Source organism: Pararge aegeria, chromosome 12 (genome assembly GCF_905163445.1).
Source record: "Pararge aegeria chromosome 12, ilParAegt1.1, whole genome shotgun sequence".
Classification (NCBI taxonomy): Eukaryota; Metazoa; Arthropoda; class Insecta; order Lepidoptera; family Nymphalidae; genus Pararge; species Pararge aegeria.
The window spans coordinates 1,581,781-1,603,677 of record NC_053191.1 but is presented as its reverse complement, the minus strand read 5'-3'; the positions used below and the strand labels follow the sequence as shown (position 1 = coordinate 1,603,677).

Genomic DNA, 21,897 nt, shown 5'->3' with positions numbered 1-21,897 from the left:
TTTAATGTTGATATTTTACTTAGTAATGCAACTACGACTAGGTTGCTAAACTTATTTAAATGTTTTAATTTAAATTATGCTTTTAGTGAACCTACTAGAATCACAGCAACCTCAGCATCATGTTTAGATAATATTTTTCTCAACTGTGATATCTTAGGTAAATCGATAATAACCAACTTAAGATCAGATCATTGTGGCCAACAAATTACTGTTTTGAATAATATAAACAAAGATGAACATATCGTCAAGTGTAGGCCGATAACTAAGAGCAAATTGACGCGATTCAAAGGTGAAATATCATCCAAAATTCCTGCCCTTGTCTTTAAGAACGGTCATCCTGACAGCATTTATGGTACGCTCTTTAATATTATAGAAAATGAATTTAACAAAATATTCAATTTCAAACATATAGATTTCAATAAAAAAATAAAGTTTAGCGATTGGGCAACTATTGGCATATACAAAAGTAGAGATAATTTGTATGAGCTCTATAGTGAAAAACAATATAACCATACTCCAGCTTTCCTACAACACGTAAAAATGTACTCTAAAACGTTTAAGAACGTTTGCTTTCATGCTAAGTCGCTATACTTTAAGGATCAAATCATAAAATCGGATAACAAAGTACAAACAACCTGGAAAATTTTTAATAATGAAACTGGGAAAGCTAAATCTCGCAACGTAAACTTTGAATTAATTATTAATGATAATAAAGTTACCGCTGACAGTGAGGTTGCAAGTACCTTTGAAAACTTTTTTCAGAGTGTTCCTATTTTGTTGACTGATTCACTTAATTCTTCACCTACTGCAGCTCAGAGTTTATTGAGGAACAACGTTAATGAGTGCAACGTTTTATTTAATTTTAAACATATATCTGCATATGATATAATAAAGAATTTTAAGTTGTTGAAACAGAAAAAAACCGGTGATTTATGGGGTATGTCTGTAATGGTAATATCTAACATTATAGACGTTATTGCCCCTTACTTAGCCATACTTTTTAATGAATGTGTTGATAGAGGTACTTTTCCAAATTTAATGAATCATAGTAAACTTATACCTCTATTTAAATCTGGCAATAAAAACGACATTAACAATTACAGACCCATTTAAATCTTACCAGCTCTTAGTAAGGTCTTTGAAAAATTTTTATTAAATCAACTTTTGAATCACTTCAATGTAAATAACTTACTACATCCGGAGCTGTACGGTTTTACTAAAGGTCGTAGCACCACGGATGCAGGCGCTAAACTTTTAAAACATGTGTACGATGGCTGCGAACGTTCGCAGAATGCCATTGGTGTTTTTTGTGATCTATCCAAAGCATTCGATTGTGTTGATCATAAAACCTTGCTTCTTAAACTAGCCCATTATGGTATCAAAAACGTTGCACTAAATTTGGTTGCCTCTTATCTCAGTGACAGAACCTAAAGGGTTTGCATAAAAGACATTAAGTCGCAGGGGTCGGCTACGTCAATGGGTGTCCCACAGGGTTCAATCTTGGGTCCCTTTCTATTTTTGGTGTATATAAATGATCTACCACACCATGTCAGTGAAACCTGTGACATTGTACTGTTTGCTGATGATACATCTCTAATTTTTAAAACTGATAGAGGTAGAGACAACTCTGACGATGTAAGCCGTGCTATGTCGTATGTGTCGCACTGGTTTACTGTCAATAATTTAATTTTAAATGCAAAAAAAACTAAGTGTGTGGAATTTTATTTAACCAAATGTAAAGAAAGTTAATAAAAATATAATAATAAATGGAGAATCACTAAAAATGGAAGATTCCACAGTTTTTCTGGGCATGACCTTGGATTGTAAGCTTCAGTGGGGTACCCATATAGATACACTAGCAGGTAAACTAAGCTCGGCTGCCTACGCCGTCGGGAAAATTAGACAGATTACTGACGTAGAAACAGCAAGACTTGTTTACTTCGCGTACTTTCATAGTGTGATGTCTTACGGGATCTTATTATGGGGCAAAGCTGCTGATATTGAAACTATATTCATATTGCAGAAAAGAGCTGTACGGTCAATATATAAACTTAAATCACGTGAATCCCTCCGTGAAAAATTTAAAAAAATTGGTATACTTACGGTAGCCTCACAATACATTTATAACAATATAGTATTTGTAAGACAACATATTAGTCTTTATAAACAAAAAGTGGATATAAACAGTCGACTTACAAGAAATGGTCATAAATTAGTGACATCTGCATATCGTCTGCGAAAGGTGCAGAAGTCATTTGCTTTTATAATATGATTCCTAAGGTAATTTTGGACCTACCAATGCATAAGTTTAAAGAATGTGTTAAAACACATTTATTACAGCGAGGTTATTATACAATTGATGAGTTTCTTAATGACAAGGTTGCTTGGAAGCATCCGGCTCCGCTTTCATCTCTCACAATATAGAAAAATGAATGTTAAAATATAAAATGTAAATTTTTGATGTTGGAAAAGAGCAACTGCTGAGTTTCTTGCCGGCTTCTTCTCGGTAGAATCTGCCTTCCGAACCGGTGGTAGAGTCACTACACACGGACAGACTTGACGTTTCAAAAGTGCTTGTATTAGGCCTACTTGAAATAAATGAATTTTGAATTTTGTTTTTTTTGAATTTTGAACGGTGTAACCCTTTTCTTCCACTACAGAAGGAGTTGTGTACTAAAATCCTTTTTTTTTATATTTCAAGTTAGACCTCGCCTGCAAACTAAATTGATGTTAAGTTATGATGCAGTCAAGATTGGTTATGGGCCTGCATTTTTTCTTTTCAAATTCAAATTCAAAATTCAAAATTCATTTATTTCAAGTAGGCCTAATATAAGCACTTTTGAAACGTCAAGTCTGTCTGTTTGTAGTGATTCTACCACCGGTTCGGAAGGCAGATTCTACCGAGAAGAAGCCGGCAAGAAACTCAGCAGTTGCTCTTTTCCAACATCAACAATTTACATTTTGTATTTTAACATTCATTTTTCTATCTTGTGAGAGCTGAAAGCGGAGCCGGATGCTTCCAAGCAACCTTGTCATTAAAACCTTAACCTTTATCTCATCGTTCCGGGACTAACATTTCAAACTAGATGTGTAAACCGTAATAAGTAACCTATTATCCAAATTTTAACGTCTCAAACAATTAGTAGTAGGTTCAAGTCTATTAAGATTGAGGGAATCGATCGATCGAACTTCGATATCCCACACCCGTAACTAAACCAGTAATCTAAGAGTTATTTGTGATATTTACTTCGCACCGAAAGTTTATAATTTATTTATTAAGAGCACAAACAACATGCATATTACACTGTAAACATATTACACACACAGAAACATGGACTTATATGCACGTCAATTACAAGTGCACATAGCATTGACAAAACGTCGTGTAAACTTAATTTGACAAAAAATATAATCTCTATCCCTATTCCTACTTCCCTACTAATATTATAAATGTGAATGTAAGTTTATTTGTTACGCTTTCACGCGAAAACTACTGAACCGATCTTCATGAAACTTTTTATACATATTGTTGGAGGTATTAGAAATAACATAGTATATTTTTCAATGAAAAAAAAATTACGTAGATATAAAAATGGTTATGAAAAATCTCAAATATGACTATAGGTCTGACTATGTTGCAGTACGCTGCCTCCCAAAATAACGCGGGCGAAGCCGCAGGGCACATCTAGTATTTAATAAATTTAATCCAAAATCTCCGGAGTACAGATTGAATTTGGCATTTTTATTATTTTCCTATTCTCTTCCCTGTAGATTCGGATAGCGCTAGAAAATTAAATCTATCATCTGAATGAAATATTATATTGATTGATAATGGTCCGCGTCTCAGCTGCATACGCAAATATAGGAAAAATAAGAGGCCGGACGAGACGAACCTATATTACAGAGTTTTATAAAAATACTTGCTTCTGCCCGCTACTTCGTCTGCGTGGTCTTCAAAATTGGATCCAAAGCTTCGCTCGTTAACAATTTTTAATCTTACCACGGGAACTATTTGACAGATCGGTATAGAAAGTACATGTCTGCTTGCACACATACACACGCAACAACTATTATGTTTCTTGAATGCTGCACAATATAATTGTATACTTTATTTGTATGAATAATAATATAATCATAGCTTAAGTTTCGGAGGTGGGCGTGGCGGCTGGAACGTAGTTTTAAACTTTACCTGACGCCATCGTCTCTGATGATGTTGTTTCAATGTAATCTGATCATAACCGCCAGTCGTCGGCCGACTGCGGACTGGCGCAGTTGGCCGCGACCCTGCTTTCTAAGACCTAGGCCGTGGGTTCGATTCCCACAACTGGAAAATGTTTGTGTGATTAGCACGATTGTTTTTCAGTATCTGTATACTATAAGTATTCATGTGTATTATATTCATAAAAATATTCAACAGCTATCGTAGTACCCATAACACAAGCTACGCTTGCCTTGGGGCTAGATGACGATGTGTGTATTGTCGTAGTATATTTATTTATATAAATAAATGAATTTTGAATTTGAATTTGCTTCCATAGCATAAGTGACATGCATACCGAATTTCAAAGCTGTCTGCGCGCAGCTTAACTCGTTAACGCCTTTGAATTTTCCTTCGGGAACTTCTTAAGGAATCGGGATAAAAGGTAGCCTATGTTCTTTTCCATGTCAAAGGCTACATGCATGCCAAATTTCATCCAAATCCGTTCAGCCGTTTTATCGTGATTGAGTGACAAACATCCACACTTTGCGTACTTCATTGGCGTCACCTCCATGATGTAGGTGTTTTATGTATTGTTCTCATTTCGTACGTATTCGATTAGCTAATTGTAATGAAGTGTAAGTAGGTAAGTGTAATGAAAGCAATCCTTTAGTTTTTCCTCAATTTTCACTCATTAAAATTCACGTCACGTAATCTAGGTTAACTTTACTGAGCTGGTTAATAACCGTGCTAACAGATAGAGAGTGCTATCTGTAGGTAATATTTTAAAACTACAACATAACATAATTTATTTAAAAAAAAACCGACTCCAACGTACGCCCAGGAACTAAAAGCAAACAAAATATGCTACTTTGGGTTACATTATTGTTGATTTTTTCTCGACCGATTTTAATACAATTTAAATAAAACCTGGAAAGTATGCCCTTCAAAACACATAAAGAATTTTTCAAATCGATTCAGGCGTTTTTGAGTAATCGGGTAACATACTCGTACATAAAAAAAACTCGATTTGGTAGACATGCATAGTTATTTTCATTCGTTAGTTATTATATTATTTCCAACAAATGTAACTCTTTGAGAGCCTGTATAAAATAATTATTTTACATTAAATAATTATAAAAATGAGGGTCCTCGAGCAAATCAGTTAAATTTTCAATTTTTACAGCCAATAAAATAAATATCAATTATCCACAAAATATTTAATGAATAGCTTGATTGCAATAATATATATTTTTTTATCCACTATAAAAGAAACTAATTCACCTTATAAATAATTTACTTTTCGGTGTGTCTACAAAGCTACAATGAAAACAAATGAATTGGGTTTTCGAAGAAATCAAGGTTTTATTTTGAAGCGGTGATAGCGCATTGGTTAGGAGCTCGACGTCACTTTTGGGGGACCGAGTTCGGATCCCAGCTCTAACTTTTCTAAGCTGTGTGCGTTTTAAGTAATAAAAATATCACTTGCTTCAACGGCGAAGGAAAACATCGTGAGGAAAACTGCATGCCTGAGAGTTCAAAATAATGTTCACAAAAGTGTGTTGAGTCCACCAATCCGCACTGGACCAGCGTGGTGGACTACGGCCTTAACCCCTTGGCATTGTAGGAGGAGACACGTGCTCTGTAGTGGGCCTGGTTTGATGTAATGATGATGAAGGTTTCTTTTAGTCAAGAACCTACCAGATTAATTAACTTACTCATTAATAATAAGTGGTTTAAACGTGTAATTGGTTAACCTTGTTTTTATGGTCTTTAACAATAAAAACGAATAGTCTTTGATTACTGTCTTGAGCTTAAGTAAACGTAGGGTTGCCAGAGGGCCGACTAATTTTTATCAATACTTTAAAAAAAACGTAGACCAGTCGTGTCTGTATATTAAGGATTTTTGCAAATAGATAGCTGGGCGACGTTAGAAATAGGCAATAGAACGTATAAATGCAATTTTTCGAGTTTCTGACTGTTCGTCTGTTTGCGCGCTTGATGCAAAAACTACTAAGCGGATTTAAATGCAATTTGGTAAAAAATTACACTCTAAAAAAAGAAAGCCAACTAAGAGAGATTTTCTCTGAGTTGACGTTATATAAATTATAACAATTATGATAATAAACATAACAACAAAAGCTGATTAGTTATAGCAGCAAGTTCATTATAGATTGAGCTAACAATGTAGGTATGTTCATTGATTCTAACAAATAAATACGTTGTTTCTATTATTATTTACTTCTTTGTATGATTAGATCATTTTTAATTATTTAGCTTAAACAAGTACGTAAATTGAATCAGTTAAGAATATGCCTTAGTTAAGTAACAATAATAGGAGCAATACAGTTGCCCAGTCCATTGAATTATGATAAACAATCATTATCATCTTATTTGATGTATCTATATGTTCTTGTTAGGCTCGTATGGAATCAAGATGCTTGATCACAACAATCACTATCTTGTTAGGAATAACCAATTTGGAGTGTAGGGTTCGTTCGGGAGATGCTATGAAAGTTATGATAGTTATGCTACTTCTCATCTTGAGCTGTGTTTTAAGCCTACGGCTGCCTGGAAGAGATCCCTATGTAGGGATAAAGCTGCCTAATTTTATACATCGTGTAAACTAGTTATTTAAAATTCTTCTGTATTTTTTGTGGCGTACAATGTAAAAAGTGTATTCATTTATTCATTCATTCAAAATTTATATAGATTTTACGTTATAACTCCGCCATCATCATATAAACCCATTAAAGGGCCGGGAGAAGGTATTAAGGCCGTAGTCTACCACAATGGCCCAATGCGGATTGGTGGACTCCACACAACTCTGAGAACATTATCGAGAACTCTCAGACATGCTGGTTTCCTCACGATGTTTTCCTTCACGCATGCAACTTAAAAAAGTTAGCGGTGCTGGGATTCGAACTCGGCCCCAAAGGTAAGTCGAGCTCGTACCCACTGGGCTATACCAGCTTTAACTCCGCCATACCTTAACCGATTTCCAAAATTCTATCGGCTGTATTATAAGTTAAAGTTTCGTGACGATTTGATCAATATTATTGGTGGTATTTACAAAATAACTCCGGGAAATATACAACGGGTTACCCGGGCGTCTAACAAAGCCAATAAGAGGGATATGCCTTGGTGGTTTTTAGGTTGGGTATACCCCCCTTTCGAGGGAAGAGTCCCACATAACCTCCGTCCTGCCCAAGTGTTACCATACCAAAAAAAGTGTACCATGTAAGCCCAGAAACGTCCAGGAAATTATAAGGATGTATCTTGCAACCCTAAGAATACATCAGAGTATATCACCCGCTTTATTTATTTATTTTGTGATATCAGTGTTTAAAAAACCTTCAACTTCAAATCTACATATAAATCACTACTAATCCATACTTTTATTAAAAGTGTCTGTTTGTTTGTTTCAACAACTGCACCTTGATGAAATACCCTTAAAGATAAACCTTGTCAAAGTCGAATATTTCTTAGATCAAATAGATGGCACTCTTGATGCGTACCTAACATTACAAAAAGAATGTGAACATACATTCTTGAGATGGATATCCATACTACTATATAGTAGGTATGCTTTCATGTTCTTAAGAGATTTTTTTATTTATTTATTAGCTTTCTAAAAGAAACAATACACATAAGAGTAATGCCGTATTTTTATATCACAAAAACCTATGAAGTTTCTAAAAGTTAGTTATACATAAACAATAACATTGGCCACAATTGCTTAGGAATTAAGTACCAAGCGAATATTATATCTACAACAAAATTAAATAAAACAAAAAACAAAAACCTTAAAAAGCTTGTAATCCTTATTTTGCCATAATTATTATTATTATGATACATGATTTAAAACAGAAGCTATAAAATAGCTTTTATGAGCGGTTTCACAGCTAAATCGATGGAGTATTTTTGCCTTCTAATAGCTTCAATCCCCAAGAAGGGATACTTTTTAACGGTCCCCGCGGAGTTAAAAAAAAACGAAGACTATTTTTAGATCTATGAATTTGGTTTAGCTTAGAGATTTGTGTGCAAAATAAATAGCCACATTGTCTCAAAGTATTGCTATTCCATTTCAAGGGGAGACAGATTGAAAAGGGCACAACCTGATAAAATGTATTTTCTCTAACGTGTAACTCTAAAATTAACTCTGTTATGGCTGAACGGATTTTGATAGGATTTGGTATTAAATTCTATTCATCATCAACATCATCATATCAACCCATTATCGGCCCAATACTGGGCACGGCTATCCTCCCACAATGAGAAGGGGGTTAGGGCCGTAGTCCACCACGCTAGCCCAGTGCGGATTGGTGAACTCCACATACCTTTGAGAACATTATGTAGAATTCTCAGGCATGCAGGTTTCCTCACGATGTTTTTCTTCACCGTTGAAGCAAGTGATATTTAAATTATTTAAAACGCACATAACATAGAAAAGTTAGAGGTGCGTGCTGGGATTCGAACTCGGCCTCCCGAAAGTGAAGTCGAGCTCGGTCCACTGCGCTATCAAAGCTTCTAATTAAATTCTATAGAGGTCTTGAAATACAAACAGTATATTTTTTAACAAACTTTTATAAATGGTAAAGTGATTTGGTTTTTTTCGACTAATTGTTTTGTCCTTATTTAACCCATTTATTACATTAGGTACTAGGGATGTACTTATATAATAATAAACGCAGGCGAAGTTGCGGGTTAGATCATATGGATCAGATGGATGTCAATTGTCATAAACATCTAATGACTTCCCGGCCCCTCTACTTAGTAAAACATCAATTATAAATCTACGTTTTTCTTACATTCTCATTACTTCATCATATCTTATCTTAATACAAAGAAATAGAATTGAAGTGTATGTCTATGTTTCGAAATATATGCCTCTTTTGCTAATACTATTATTTTGGATGAACGTCTGCCTGTATATCTGTTCGGGACGGCTGAACGGATTTTTTCGGGACTTCGTAGCTAAGGAACTGCTGCATCAGAGCTATATATTGAAGCAGATAGTAGACACATGTTAGGTCCCCGACGTCTAACGTCATCCGGACGTGGGCTCGGACCACGTTCTTGGAAGCGTACGGACTAATCACCGTTCGTAACCCTTTCCCACCAATCGTCGCCTGAGCCGAGGTTCGGCTTCACTTCTTCTTTCCGCGGTTGACGTACGAAACGACTAGTCCTCTTTGCTACTACTACCATCTACTGCGATCACCAAACCGACTGCCTTAGTGATTATGGCTAAACCTTCCGTTAAAAGAGGCCTTTAGTCCAGCAGTGGACTGTATAGGCTATTGATGATGTTCAGTATGTAACGTCCCTTAAGAATAGGTGCAAAAAGACATTGCTCTCTCCAGTTGCTGCTTTTTCATATTAGTTGGCCCGAGCGACGTCCTAGTCAAAGTCATCCGAATGTTGTCACTTAATCAAACGTCAATCGAAAGCGATCACACACTGCGCACGCGTTTTCATTAGGTCTGGTTTCTAAGGAGGATTGCTGGGGCCGAATCTCTTTAATTTCTTTACAACTGATATTTGTAAAATAAATTGAAATTTGGCCATGTAATTCTGGCTATCGAAAAAAATATTATTTTTGAGCAGTTAGTTTGCGCTTTTACTATTAAGTGATTAAGAGTAGGGAGCGCAAACTAACCGATGTTGCGTTTTTCGACCTTGTTGCTTATTCATAATCCAGCGCGATGACCTAGTCAAAATCGTCGTTGTCTGTTAGTCGCAATGATAGGACTGTGCCTCGGGTATCTGTAAATGATCATTTTACCTTCGCTATAATAGTCCATGACTAACACTGCGTAGCACCGCGGGGTTTTTAGGTTTATTTTCCTTGTTGGCATCGGTGAACACTCGGACAGTCTTGTTGTTTAAAGTTTTGGTATTGAGCTGGTTTATATTGAGAATCCTACAAATATTATAAACGTGAATGTTTGTGAGGATTAATGAATGAATGTATGGATGTTTTTTGCATGGAAAAAGTATGAATGGATTTCACTGAATCTTGGAATGGAGATAGATTTTTTCGTGGGGAGATCTTAATGTACCTACCGCTACGCTAAGGGGAGGTTATGTCTGACTCGTAAAGATTCAAACTCTACGGCTTTCCAACCAGTCGCCTCGTGGCTGAGCCACGTAATAGATTACGCACATATCCGCGAAGATTGATTATAATGCACTAAATTAACACATTGGCTACTTTTTATCCCGAAGAAATCCGTATTCACTTCATCAACACCTCAATGCGCTAGAGCTAGAGCTAGCTAGTGCGCTTTATCATAATTATTAATTAATTATTATCATCTTTAAGATATTTCATCTCTCATTTGAAATTACTTTTTGTAATATAAGGTGCCATGAATCGTTCCTAATTGCAATGTAACATTGAGTAAAATACGCGTACAATACTTACTACTGGACGTGGTCTCCCGACATATTATCTAATCAGACATAGGTCGTTTCCATTTGACCCAATACAATAAAGATCATATTTATCAAATAGTAAAAATGTATACGAGTATATGAATTACATTTGTAACAGTCTATACAGTGTATTGACAATCGTGGATGGCATAAATTGATAAATAATAAAGTTGCCCGTGTAAAATAGTATTTTTTTTTGTGTTCGAGATGCATTTATTTGGCGAAGGTCATGTCAACGTTTGTAAGTTTAACGTTTATGATTGATGCAGTGTTATTTTATAAGTATTATTTTAGTATGGTTGACGCTCTGGTTTCAGGATTTTCTTATTTTGGGAAAGTCAAGGTCATTAAAATTGTACTGCTTTAAGCGTTGGAAGATAACCCTCTTTTAGAACAATAAATTGTCTATATCTACTGCGGATTTTGATTTAGTAACTATTTAAGAGATGGTTTTAAACGATACCCATAAGTCTACGCAGGGCTACAAAGAAAAACATTAAAAAGAAAATGAGCTGTAGGTGTCTGTAACATAGCAATCATTTAATCATATTAGGCCATGTATTGACATAAAATACATTGTAAATTCTAAGTAACCTTATTCCTTAGCTAAGTTAATGGCCTGAAGTGTTAATTCATCGAGCAAACTCGGAGCGAACATATGTGTTAATATACATAGCTAAAGGGGCTAACGTAATATCCATGCATCTCAAGCAATGTCAAAGATTGCTATCGTAGCATCAACACTTCATGTTATCACGTTGCATCATTTGAGCACTTTATCAAACGTCAATTGAAAGCTATCACACATGGCGCACGAGTTATCCCATTAGATATGGTTTCTAAGGAGGGTTGCTGGGGCCTAATCTCTTAGATGTTTATACAAATGATGATTTTTAAAAAATCGCAATTATTTTTCCCACCATTTATAGTAGTCCCACCTGTTTGTAAGTGATAATGCAGTCGCGGTAGCGGGCTTACCTGTTGAGGAGTATGGCAGTTATAATAAAACCATATACCTACCTAATCGGTTTCTAACCGACGTAGTACCGAAACGCTAAATCGCTTAGCGGTACGTCTTTGTTGGTAGGCTAACAAGCCACGACGAAACCTCCCACAAGACCAGACCATAGAAAATTCAGGAATTATAAGTTACCAAATCTAATCGAACCTGAGACCCCCCCACTTAAAACCACAGCGCTCAACTAAAATATTATAAATCCTTATGCTGTGGTGTATTCCTTGTCTATTGTGGAGCTTCGTAAGACCTAGCAAGGTTCTTTTACCTTAAAAGGGCTCATAAATCTTCCGTTACATACTAGACGTTCCATTTTTAAAAACTCCTACCTTTTTAAAAGAGTTATTTTATTCCTAATTTAAAAGTTCAAGTCCATTTATGCTCATTTTTAGTATGCCATAGCGACGAATGAATGAAGGAGGTTTTTTGTTCGAACTACTTACCAGACCTGTGAAAAATCACAAGGCAGCAAGTCATTGATGTTTATTCATCACTTGCGCATCACACATGGTCAATAGTAGAGATTAAACTTATAGAGAGGCCATTGAATAAACATTTAACATAATATTGGTCTCATACTTTTAGTAATTAAATCAATGTTTTACACGATTACGTAAATAGCTTTGAAAATATAGGTATTAAGTCATTTTAGGTACATTTTATTCGATGAATGTCCAATTTTGGGAATATAGGTAGATTAGATATTTTTTATTTTATTTTTATTCCATTACAAGTTAGCCATTGACTAAGATGTCAGCAGTCTAAGATGGTAGCGAGTAAATCAAGGCACGTCTGTTTTTAATATTAAATCGGGTAGCAGCATTTACGCCATGAAATCAGAAATGTTATTGCTTGGCTTTAGCCGATATTGAATAAAGCCTTGATGGTATAGCACTACTATGTGTGTATTTTATTAACACACTAGCTGACCCGAGCAACTTCGTGCACCAAATTGTTTTAATATCTTAAAAAATTCTAGAAACTAATTGCAGTGCTACCTACCAAGTCCAGTTTTATTTCCAAACTATGTTATTCGCGCATCGTCGTCGCTGTACGTGTTATTCTATACCCGTCGCAACTTCTAAGCGATAGGCTCAATTTGAATAATTTAAAAATGAATTTGCAGGTATATCCATTAAAATCTTCAAAATATATTAAATGAACAGAAATCTTCCAGTTACAGATTTATTATAAGTATAGATTACTGTAATGCATTGGCATAAACACAGTGATTTAATTTTGCCTTATATACTAACAATGTTGGAATTTTGTATACATTTAAAACACGTATGTGTTGTTATAAAATCACGTAAATATAATAATTAAGTGAGTACGCGATTACGTGTTAACGCAGAACCTTACTAAATAAACACTTTTTGCATGCATACATTTGTTCCAGCTATATGTGCCAAACTGTAAAGAGCCTAAAGGATGAAACTCTAAATATACTGAAATAAATCCTTCTTACTTGAAGGAAAAGATAGATAGATAGATAGATAGATAAATTCTTTATTGCACACAATTTATAATATAAATTGAAAACATAAATACAAGAAGAATAACAATGCGCAAAGGCGGTCTTATCGCTTTAAGCGATCTCCTCCAGACAACCCTTAATGAAAGAAGAACAGGAGTATGGAAACGGGATAGTGCAATTTTAAAAATATATAACATAAACTACATCTACTATATATAACAATAATACATAAACAGCTAATACAAATACAAATAATACAGAAATAAATACATACACATATAAACATATATACAAATATATATATATATATATATATATATATATATAAATAAATATAAATATACACAAATACATACAGAGCAAATATATTAGTTTATGACTCCGTAGATAAATAATATTCTTTTAAACGACTTTTGAAGATGCTTAATGATTTAGACTGTCTTATGTCTCTTGGCAATCCATTCCAGAGTATAACCACCTTGACTGTAAAAGAATTTCCATACGCATGCGAGTGACTGGCAGGAACATGCAACCTGTTGTCATCCTTAGCCCTCAAATAGCACTGAACATTGCTACCAAGAAAGTTGAATCGCTCTTTTAAATATGGTGGCGTCTGAGGATAAAATAAAATAGAATATAAAAGACAAAGAGCGTGCAAGTTCCTACGTGATCGAATTGGTAGCCAGTTTAACCGAGAACGATACTCGGACACATGATCAAACTTACGTATACCAAAGATAAACCGTATACATACGTTCTGCAGCCTCTCCAGTTTATCGAGCATGGTCTCTGATAAATCCAAGTAGCAAATATCAGCATAGTCTAAAATAGGTAATAGAAGAGAATTAGCTAAGAGAATTTTAGTTTTTAACGGTAGAAACTTCTTCCACCGTCTCAAGTATCCAACAGCGGCAAAAATTTTGCGACTCATTTCAGAAACTTGAGGTACCCAAGACATTGTATTGTCCAAAATTAGCCCAAGGTCTCTGACTGCACTATTCCAAGGTATAACAGTACCTTCAAATAGAACAAGTGGTAACCTGTTATATGATAGAGAGGAAAGGAAATAAGAGCTGCCTATTATAGTTACTTGAGATTTACCTGGATTTACTTGGAGACCAAATGACCGACACCAAGCCGCAATTTTATTTAAATCAGTATTAATATTATCAATGGCAACGGCAAGATTATCAATAGCCGCCGATGCATAAAACTGCAAATCATCAGCGTAAAAATGATAGGACGAAGATAAAACAGATGACACTGAGTTTATAAAAATTGAAAATAGAAGCGGAGAGAGAACACCACCCTGAGGTACTCCGGAAAGAAGTGGAAGAAAGGAAGATAGTTTACTGTCCGAACGAATACATTGCTGACGATTACATAAGTAAGACCGGAACCAGTTGACAACGTGAGGTGAAATGCTGACTGTCTTTAGAACAGCCAAAAGTAGATCAAAGTCTACGTTGTTAAACGCATTACTGAAATCTAAGAGAACTAATACGGTAAGGAGTTTATTGTCGACAGCGAAACGAATATCATCGCAGACCTTGATCAAGGCTGTTGTTGTGCTATGACCACGACGAAAACCGGACTGGAGGGGGCTTAAAATATCATATCTGGTAAGATAGAGGCTAAGTTGCTGATGGACAATACGTTCGAGAACTTTAGACAGAAACGGAAGAATGGAGATAGGCCGAAAGTTTGAAGGATTTACAGGGTTACGAACTTTAGGAATAGGAACTACATATGCTTTACACCACACGGTGGGAAATGCAGCTGAAGTAAGTGATGAGTTCAGTATGTGAGACAATACTGGCAAAACACCGTCAAGCGCTGCAATTATCATTCTCCTACTTATCCCATCAACCCCAGTCGCATCAGATTTAATAGCAAAAATATGCTTCTTAACTTCATCGACGGTTGTATCACTGAACTGGAATTCAGGTCTTTCGTGTGTAGGCAATGAGTAAAGATAATTAAGCGTCCCTTGTTTAATTAGCGCATTGAATGAACATTTGGCTATAAAGTGTTTGTTAAGGCTCTCCAAGTCAATGCTTTGCGAATCTTGCTGACGCTGACGACCGATTCCCAGTGAAGCCAGAAATTTCCAAGCTTTGTCGGCATTTTTTTGATCCACTGATGAGTGAATATATTCACGCTGAGCATCTCGACAAATTCTGCTACACCGATTCCGTAGCTTTTTATATTTTGTCAGGTTGGCATCTGTCGGATTTAACTTATATTTACTTTTTGCTTTATTGCGTTTGGACATAAGCAGCTTGATGTCATTAGTGAGCCATGGTGCAGGAAGATGCTTAATTTTGATTGGCCGGAGCGGAGCGTGTATATCAAAAAGTTGGGTCAAAAGTGAATTAAATATATTAAGCTTATCATCTACAGAAGGCGTGTCAAAAACAATATCCCAGTCAATATTATTAAGATCTTCCATAAATTTATCATTATTAAAATTACGAAAACTACGACGCATAACAATAGTCGGTTTTGCCTTAGGAGGACGAATTCTAAAGGAAACATAGACCAAATCATGATAAGAAAAAGCCTCCGCCGGCAGTTGTCCATGTGCGTCTACAAGATTTGGAGAAGAAACAATCATGAGATCTAATTGGGAAGGAAAACAGTTGGGGAAAAAATGAGTAGCATGCGTAGGTAATATTTCAAGATTAGAGCTGTTAATAATAGACAATAGACGTTTTGAACGATAGTCATTTTTAATAAGGCACGTATTAAAGTCACCCATAATGATAGAGTGGTCCACTGTTGTTAAATACTCTTCAAGTATAGTCTCTAAAGTATCAAAATAATCAATATGAAGCGAGGGACTATAAAAAACCCCAAGTAGAAGTTTTTTTTGACCACTTTGAACCTCAATTAGTATGTGTTCAGATGATTCAGAGTATAAAGATGGGGACTTATTTAAAATACGAAAAGGAATGTGACAACGTAGGTAAATGGCGACACCACCCCCTCCCTTGCCTGTTCGATCATTTCTAATGAGATGGTAGCCAGGCAAAGAATAGGAAGTTGATGGAAGGCAAGGTTTCAAAAACGACTCCGACACCAAGATAGCATGAATTGCTTTGTTATCAAACGTAGATAAAAAATCTGAATAGTGCGAGGGAATGCTCTGCGCATTGATATGAACTACATTAAAATTTTTAGGGAATGGTGTGAACGTATTGTCTAAAACAGAGCCAAGTGGAACATCTGTGCTATGGAAGCTGTCGCTGGATAAAGAGGAGCCTGTACAATAAACACCCTCACTATCTGAGTTATTGTTAGAAGAAGTCATACTTATAATAATTATGCTTAATATAATAATAAATATAATAAAAAAAAAAGAATACGTATATATAAAATAAAATACAATTTTACAATAAATATATATATATACACGAAAAAAAATAAAAAAATATATGAAGTTTACAAGCGAAAAAAAGGAAAAAAAAACAAATAAGTACTCTTCCATTCACCAGCAAGTCTAATAGGAAATCGCTTAAATCACATTAAATTATCAAACACTAATAAATGTATGTTCTAATCGGCGGTTCTTATACATATTTGCATATAAATACAGCCACATACGCATCTAATTAAAAAAATATCAAAATACTCATACAGAAAAAAAATAAACAAAAACAAATTAAATAAAATAAAAAAAAAAATAGAATAAAATAAAAGAGAAAAAAGCCCAAAAAATTATTTGTAAATCAAAAAATAAAAAAATTAAACTAAACAAGGAAATCAAAAAAAAAGAAAAACCAAAATCTTAAAAATAAAAAAAAACTAATAGCTACACAATCAATATTTAAATTAATATGAGCGGTTAGTAATGGTACGCGATCGAACAAACCACAACTTAATGCTCTGCGGTAATGTTTATATACTCTTTGCTTTAAACGCAAACTGGATTGCAAAATCAAAACGTTTAGCTCGTCCTTGTCTGTGGTTGGAAATTGACAAAAAGACAAGATTGACATTGAACATTGTTGTGACTTGTGAATACAAAATGAAAATTGAAATAAAATTTATTGAGGGTACAATAGTCGAAAAAGAGGTTATGTCAAGTTTTAACTAAACGAGACTATAATTATTTATGTACCTACACCAGTGCAAAATCAGCAAAGCAGACTTTCTGCAAAGGGAAGCAATAGTGAACAATACAATGTTTGAAACCAATTGAAGACTCTGGAAATCTCATAAAAGGCAGGCATTACCTTCTAACAGCTCGCCTAGGCTTTTCGACCTGAGGCTTGACTGTTTTAGACGAGGGAACTGCAGCATAAGAATGCACTGGCACAACACTTGCACTCGCTATAGCACTAGCTTGATCCGAAGCGGCAGACGTGGTTGCCATTGGGATATCACCGGACTTTACTCCAATCAATTTCACCTCTGCAACTGAAAAAACTCGATGGCGCTTACCATCAGCGCCAAGAACAATTATGGACCCATCCCGCGTCCAGCATCGAGAAACTCCAAACTTTTGCCTCGCTGCCTGAAAGGCGTCATGTCGTTCCTTCGTCAAAAACTCGGATAAAGTGACCCCAGTGCCTTTAAGCTGTTTTTTTGAAAACCAAACTTGGTTACGGATAGACAAGTCACAAAACTTGATCAATACAACACGAGCCTTGCCATCCTTTAATTGGCCCAAACGCTTGCAATAACTGAGTTTGGCTTCGGTCAGTTCTGGCATGCTAAGATTGCTGGACAATGCCTCCGCAACTGTTGCGGGCAAACTCTCCTTTTGCACTTCAGGTACACCATGCAGCAGCAGCATTTTCCTCCTGGTTCGTGTCTCCATATTATCACACTGCTTAGAGAGCACCTGGACTTGTAATTGAAGGCTTTCAAGTGATGTCAAGACAAATACTCTAAATGCACCAAACTGTGCTGCAACATTGGAATTTGGACTGGTTGCTGGGATGGATGTCTGAATGACGCGCTGAAACTCAGCCATTCGTGCATTAAAGTGCTCAGTTAATGCAGAAATAGAGTGTTCAATGGATGCCAAATTCTCCATTTTCTTGTTGTAAATTCCGATTAGTGTTGATTACAATAAAATGTGAAGTTCTTAAGGATTTTTTATTTGGATTGCTTGCTGGTATGTGGAAGATATGTTAATATAACATTTCTAAGTTTAGATTACCTTTAAATTATATTTTAAACAAAATTAAAATCAGAGAACATTAAAAACACATGTGACGTTTTCTACACCTACCCGCTAAAAAAAAAAAAAAAAAAAAAAGAAAAGTTCAACTTTGTAGGTATTATTAAAGCTTATCGTAATAATAAATTATAAGAATAAACTATATATTAGTGTATTATTTTTATATTTATTTGTGTATATTTTGTTTATGTTTTGAATGTAGGTTTATAATAATTTTACACCACCTATTCTCGCTCTTGTTGTCCTAATCTTAAGGTTACCTGGCAGAGATCGCTTTTAAGCGATAAGGCCGCCTGTATTGTACTCCAGTTTTTGTGTTTCTCTCTATTCGTCCTATATTTTTCTAAATGTGTAGTGATGTACAAATAAAGAGTTTAAATAAATAAATAAATCATAAGTAATCCTAAAGCACTTGGACGAAAAAGAAAGAGCTTCTAATTCACTTGGAAAAAAGTTTTCCTCTTTTAAAAACATTTCAGTTGACACAGACTTTAACGCTTTATCCCATCTGTAACTATTATAACATTTAAATATCTTTATGGACATTTCATTTATCGTGTTGTGGTCATAAAGTAGTGTGTATGTACATACTTACGCCAGTATACTAAGTTCATGGTTCTTCAATGGTTTGAAATAAAGTCGGTTTATACTATTCCAGTAATATTCCAGTGCAGTGATCTAATCCAGTGTTGTAGTGCTTTAGAATGATATACGCGTTTTGAGTCCAGTGTAGTGTGATAGGAATATAGTGAGTAATTCAATAAAGTAGGTAACTAGGTATCCAATGATGTCCTGTCTTACATCAAACAGCCCCCCCGTGAACATACATGTTAGCAAATGAATCGTAACTATAATACTATACATGCGAAATTATTTTATTAATTATTTGATAACTATAACCCATCTACACTAATATATAAAAGAATAATTAAAAAACAAAATTAAATAAAAAAAAATTGCTGTTTTATAACATTTGTCAAATGTGGAAACTGTATTATCAATACAGGATAGGAGGATCTGTATGTGAAACAGTTCTTTGGCAAATATTTTTAGACCAATAAATGCAGCTGTAGCTGACCAATAAATATAGCTGGTCCACAGGGATCCCGTGACTATGTTTTTTTGCTTGACCTTCCTTCACGCCCTAACTAGCAAACAATCCACTTTATGTCTGGCATAGAGTTAGTTGAAAGGACAGAAAGTAACACAAGCTACTCTCTATCCTTGAAAAACAAACAGTTTCGACGGGATTTGTCAAAGACGAATAAAAAGTGCAATAGCAAATATTATAACTGCGTTATTATGTCTGGTTGTTTGTCCTTCCTTCGCGCCCTAACTAAGCAACCAGTCGACTTGATTTTTAGTATAGAGTTAGTCGAAAGGTGGGAAAGTAGCATAGGCTTCTTTATCTCCTGTATACAAATTGTTTCGTCGGGATTTGTCAAAGACAAGACGAAGAAAAAAGAGGAAAAAAAGAGTATATTTTGAATGCTAAATTACGTTTGTTTGTTTGTCCTTCCTTTACGCCCTAAATAAGCAACCGATCGACTTGGTTTTTAGCATAGAGTTAGTGGAAACAACTAATTTTAGTCCTGGATATCGTTCATTGTTTTATTGCCACAACGTGTATCTACAGACTAATTCACCGCGGGTAACTTCGGCGGGCGCAGATAATTACTCATATTTATAATTTTTTTGACGACCTCCCTGGCGAAACGTTGAGCGCTATGAATTTAAGTAGGAAGGCCCAGGTTCGATTCCGGCAGGGGCAATTTGGTAATTTAAAATTTTCTCTGGTCTGGTCTGGTAACGACACGTGCCACTAAGCGATTTAGTGTTCGGATGCGATGCCGCGTAGTGACCTATAAGGGGTATGACTACCATACTCCCCTTACAGGTTAACCCGCTACCATCTTTTGAATTCGTTAAATAATAAAAAATGCTTTGATATCAAACTTTGCCACCAATGACACATTTCCATCTTTTTTCCATCCAACTTGCCCTCTCCTTGCGAAAGTTGGCAATCATCAGGGACATTTGAACTTTGAGAATAACCTAACACATGACGTCAATTTTTAAGCAACGACATTCTTCTCACCCAGGACTGTCTACTACTTTTCTTTGTAAGATAAGTTAAAGGAGTAGATATACCTTTATTTACTTTTTGAATGGTTTTTTAATGACGAATGTACATACAAATGTTATGCCATACATTTCAGTTCAATGACTGGAATAATCTTACCCGTCTTAATGTTTGTATTTTGTAAATTAGCATACATTGCGATGAGTAATTTCTTATTAAGATTAAGGCTGACTTTACACTAGAGCGATATAGTTGTACGAGGTAATTGTCAGGTGAGAGGACAAGACGCCGCGCCAACCTGTTAAATTTTTTAATCTTTCACACGAACACGGTGCATAAGAGCAAGGTAGTATTGCGAAGAGCATTTTCCGTTGTCAAAGATTTAAGTTATGCATGATATTGATTCTTGCCACGTGAAAATTGAGTATCTTTAAGACACTAGAGATGCACACCCCAACCAATGTTGTATCACTGATTTCCCTAGAGATGAAAGGGTTCGAGGCCATGCCGGGCCTTAGAAAGTACATCACAACGCAGAGGCGAAGCGATGAGAGAGAGAATGGGAGGTTCGAATTGCTAAACGAACAAATAAATTTACCAACTACACCTTTATTAAGCATATTCAGAGGTACTAATGAGTTGGTAGGGGTTTCGATAGATAAGGTGGGGATAAGAAATATATAAAATTTTTAAAAAGGCGAATTTTTCATTTGATAATTATTCTTTGTAAAGTCAATATCTACTGAGGATGCGAGCCTGATTTCGGAGCGGAACGTGCGTAGAGTGTACATTGCCGAAGAGCTGTTTATTGTGGAGTATAAAGATTTAAGAAATTATAAATTACACCATACAGATTATCCTGCTTTTCGCGTAGAAAGCAAATAAAGCACAATAGAGGCGAAGCGAAAAAGTTCAGTATATGCACGAAAACTTGTAGTTTTATCTAGTCGCATAATTGGCTCGCACGCTCCTTGTTGAGGTTCCGTACCTACACGAAGGGTTAAAATACCTTATTACTAAGACTCCGCTGTTCGGCTGTCTGTCTGTCTCTTCGCCTATTACCAGACTGTATCCACGATAGTTAGACAGTTGAAACTTTTATAAGATAATCAAATACTAAAAAAAAAGAATAAAGTAAATATTTCTGGGGTCCTTCGTGAATGAGTCAGACTCGCACTTAGACGGTTTTTTTAAATTTGTGCCAAATGTCCTGAACGTCCCGGAAAAAACATACGTTGAGAGGCTTGTTTTTAAATACTGAGCTAAGCTGAATCTTTTTTCATTAGAGTTAAACTTAAAGGCAAAAAATCTTATTGGTTGACTTCAAATACAACGCATTCTCGCATAACGCAGGTGGAAAGGCACCTTAAATGTTTATATTATTGCTATCAAGCTATCAACGTTGGGTGTGATCTCTACGATGTCTTTAAGTAGTACTTCAGTATACATTCGTCAGTATTAACGGCCAGTCTTGTTTTAGTGAACTTTTATT

At 35.4% G+C, this 21,897-nt stretch overlaps 2 protein-coding genes across 3 annotated transcripts in view; one reads left to right on the top strand and one right to left on the bottom strand.

Moving 5' to 3' along the window:
- Positions 1-21,897, top strand: part of LOC120627850 (prestin) — a 58,744-nt gene that overhangs the window by 3,194 nt on the left and 33,653 nt on the right. The window lies entirely within an intron of this gene.
- LOC120627852 lies at positions 17,366-18,175 on the bottom strand. The gene has a single exon (XM_039895949.1). The coding sequence runs from the start codon at positions 18,173-18,175 to the stop codon at positions 17,366-17,368; it is 810 nt and encodes a 269-aa protein (XP_039751883.1).

What these genes read in the sequence shown, in the direction of transcription:
- LOC120627852 (XM_039895949.1), bottom strand. Translation starts at nt 18,175, where the DNA reads ATGGAGAATTTGGCATCCATTGAACACTCTATTTCTGCATTAACTGAG.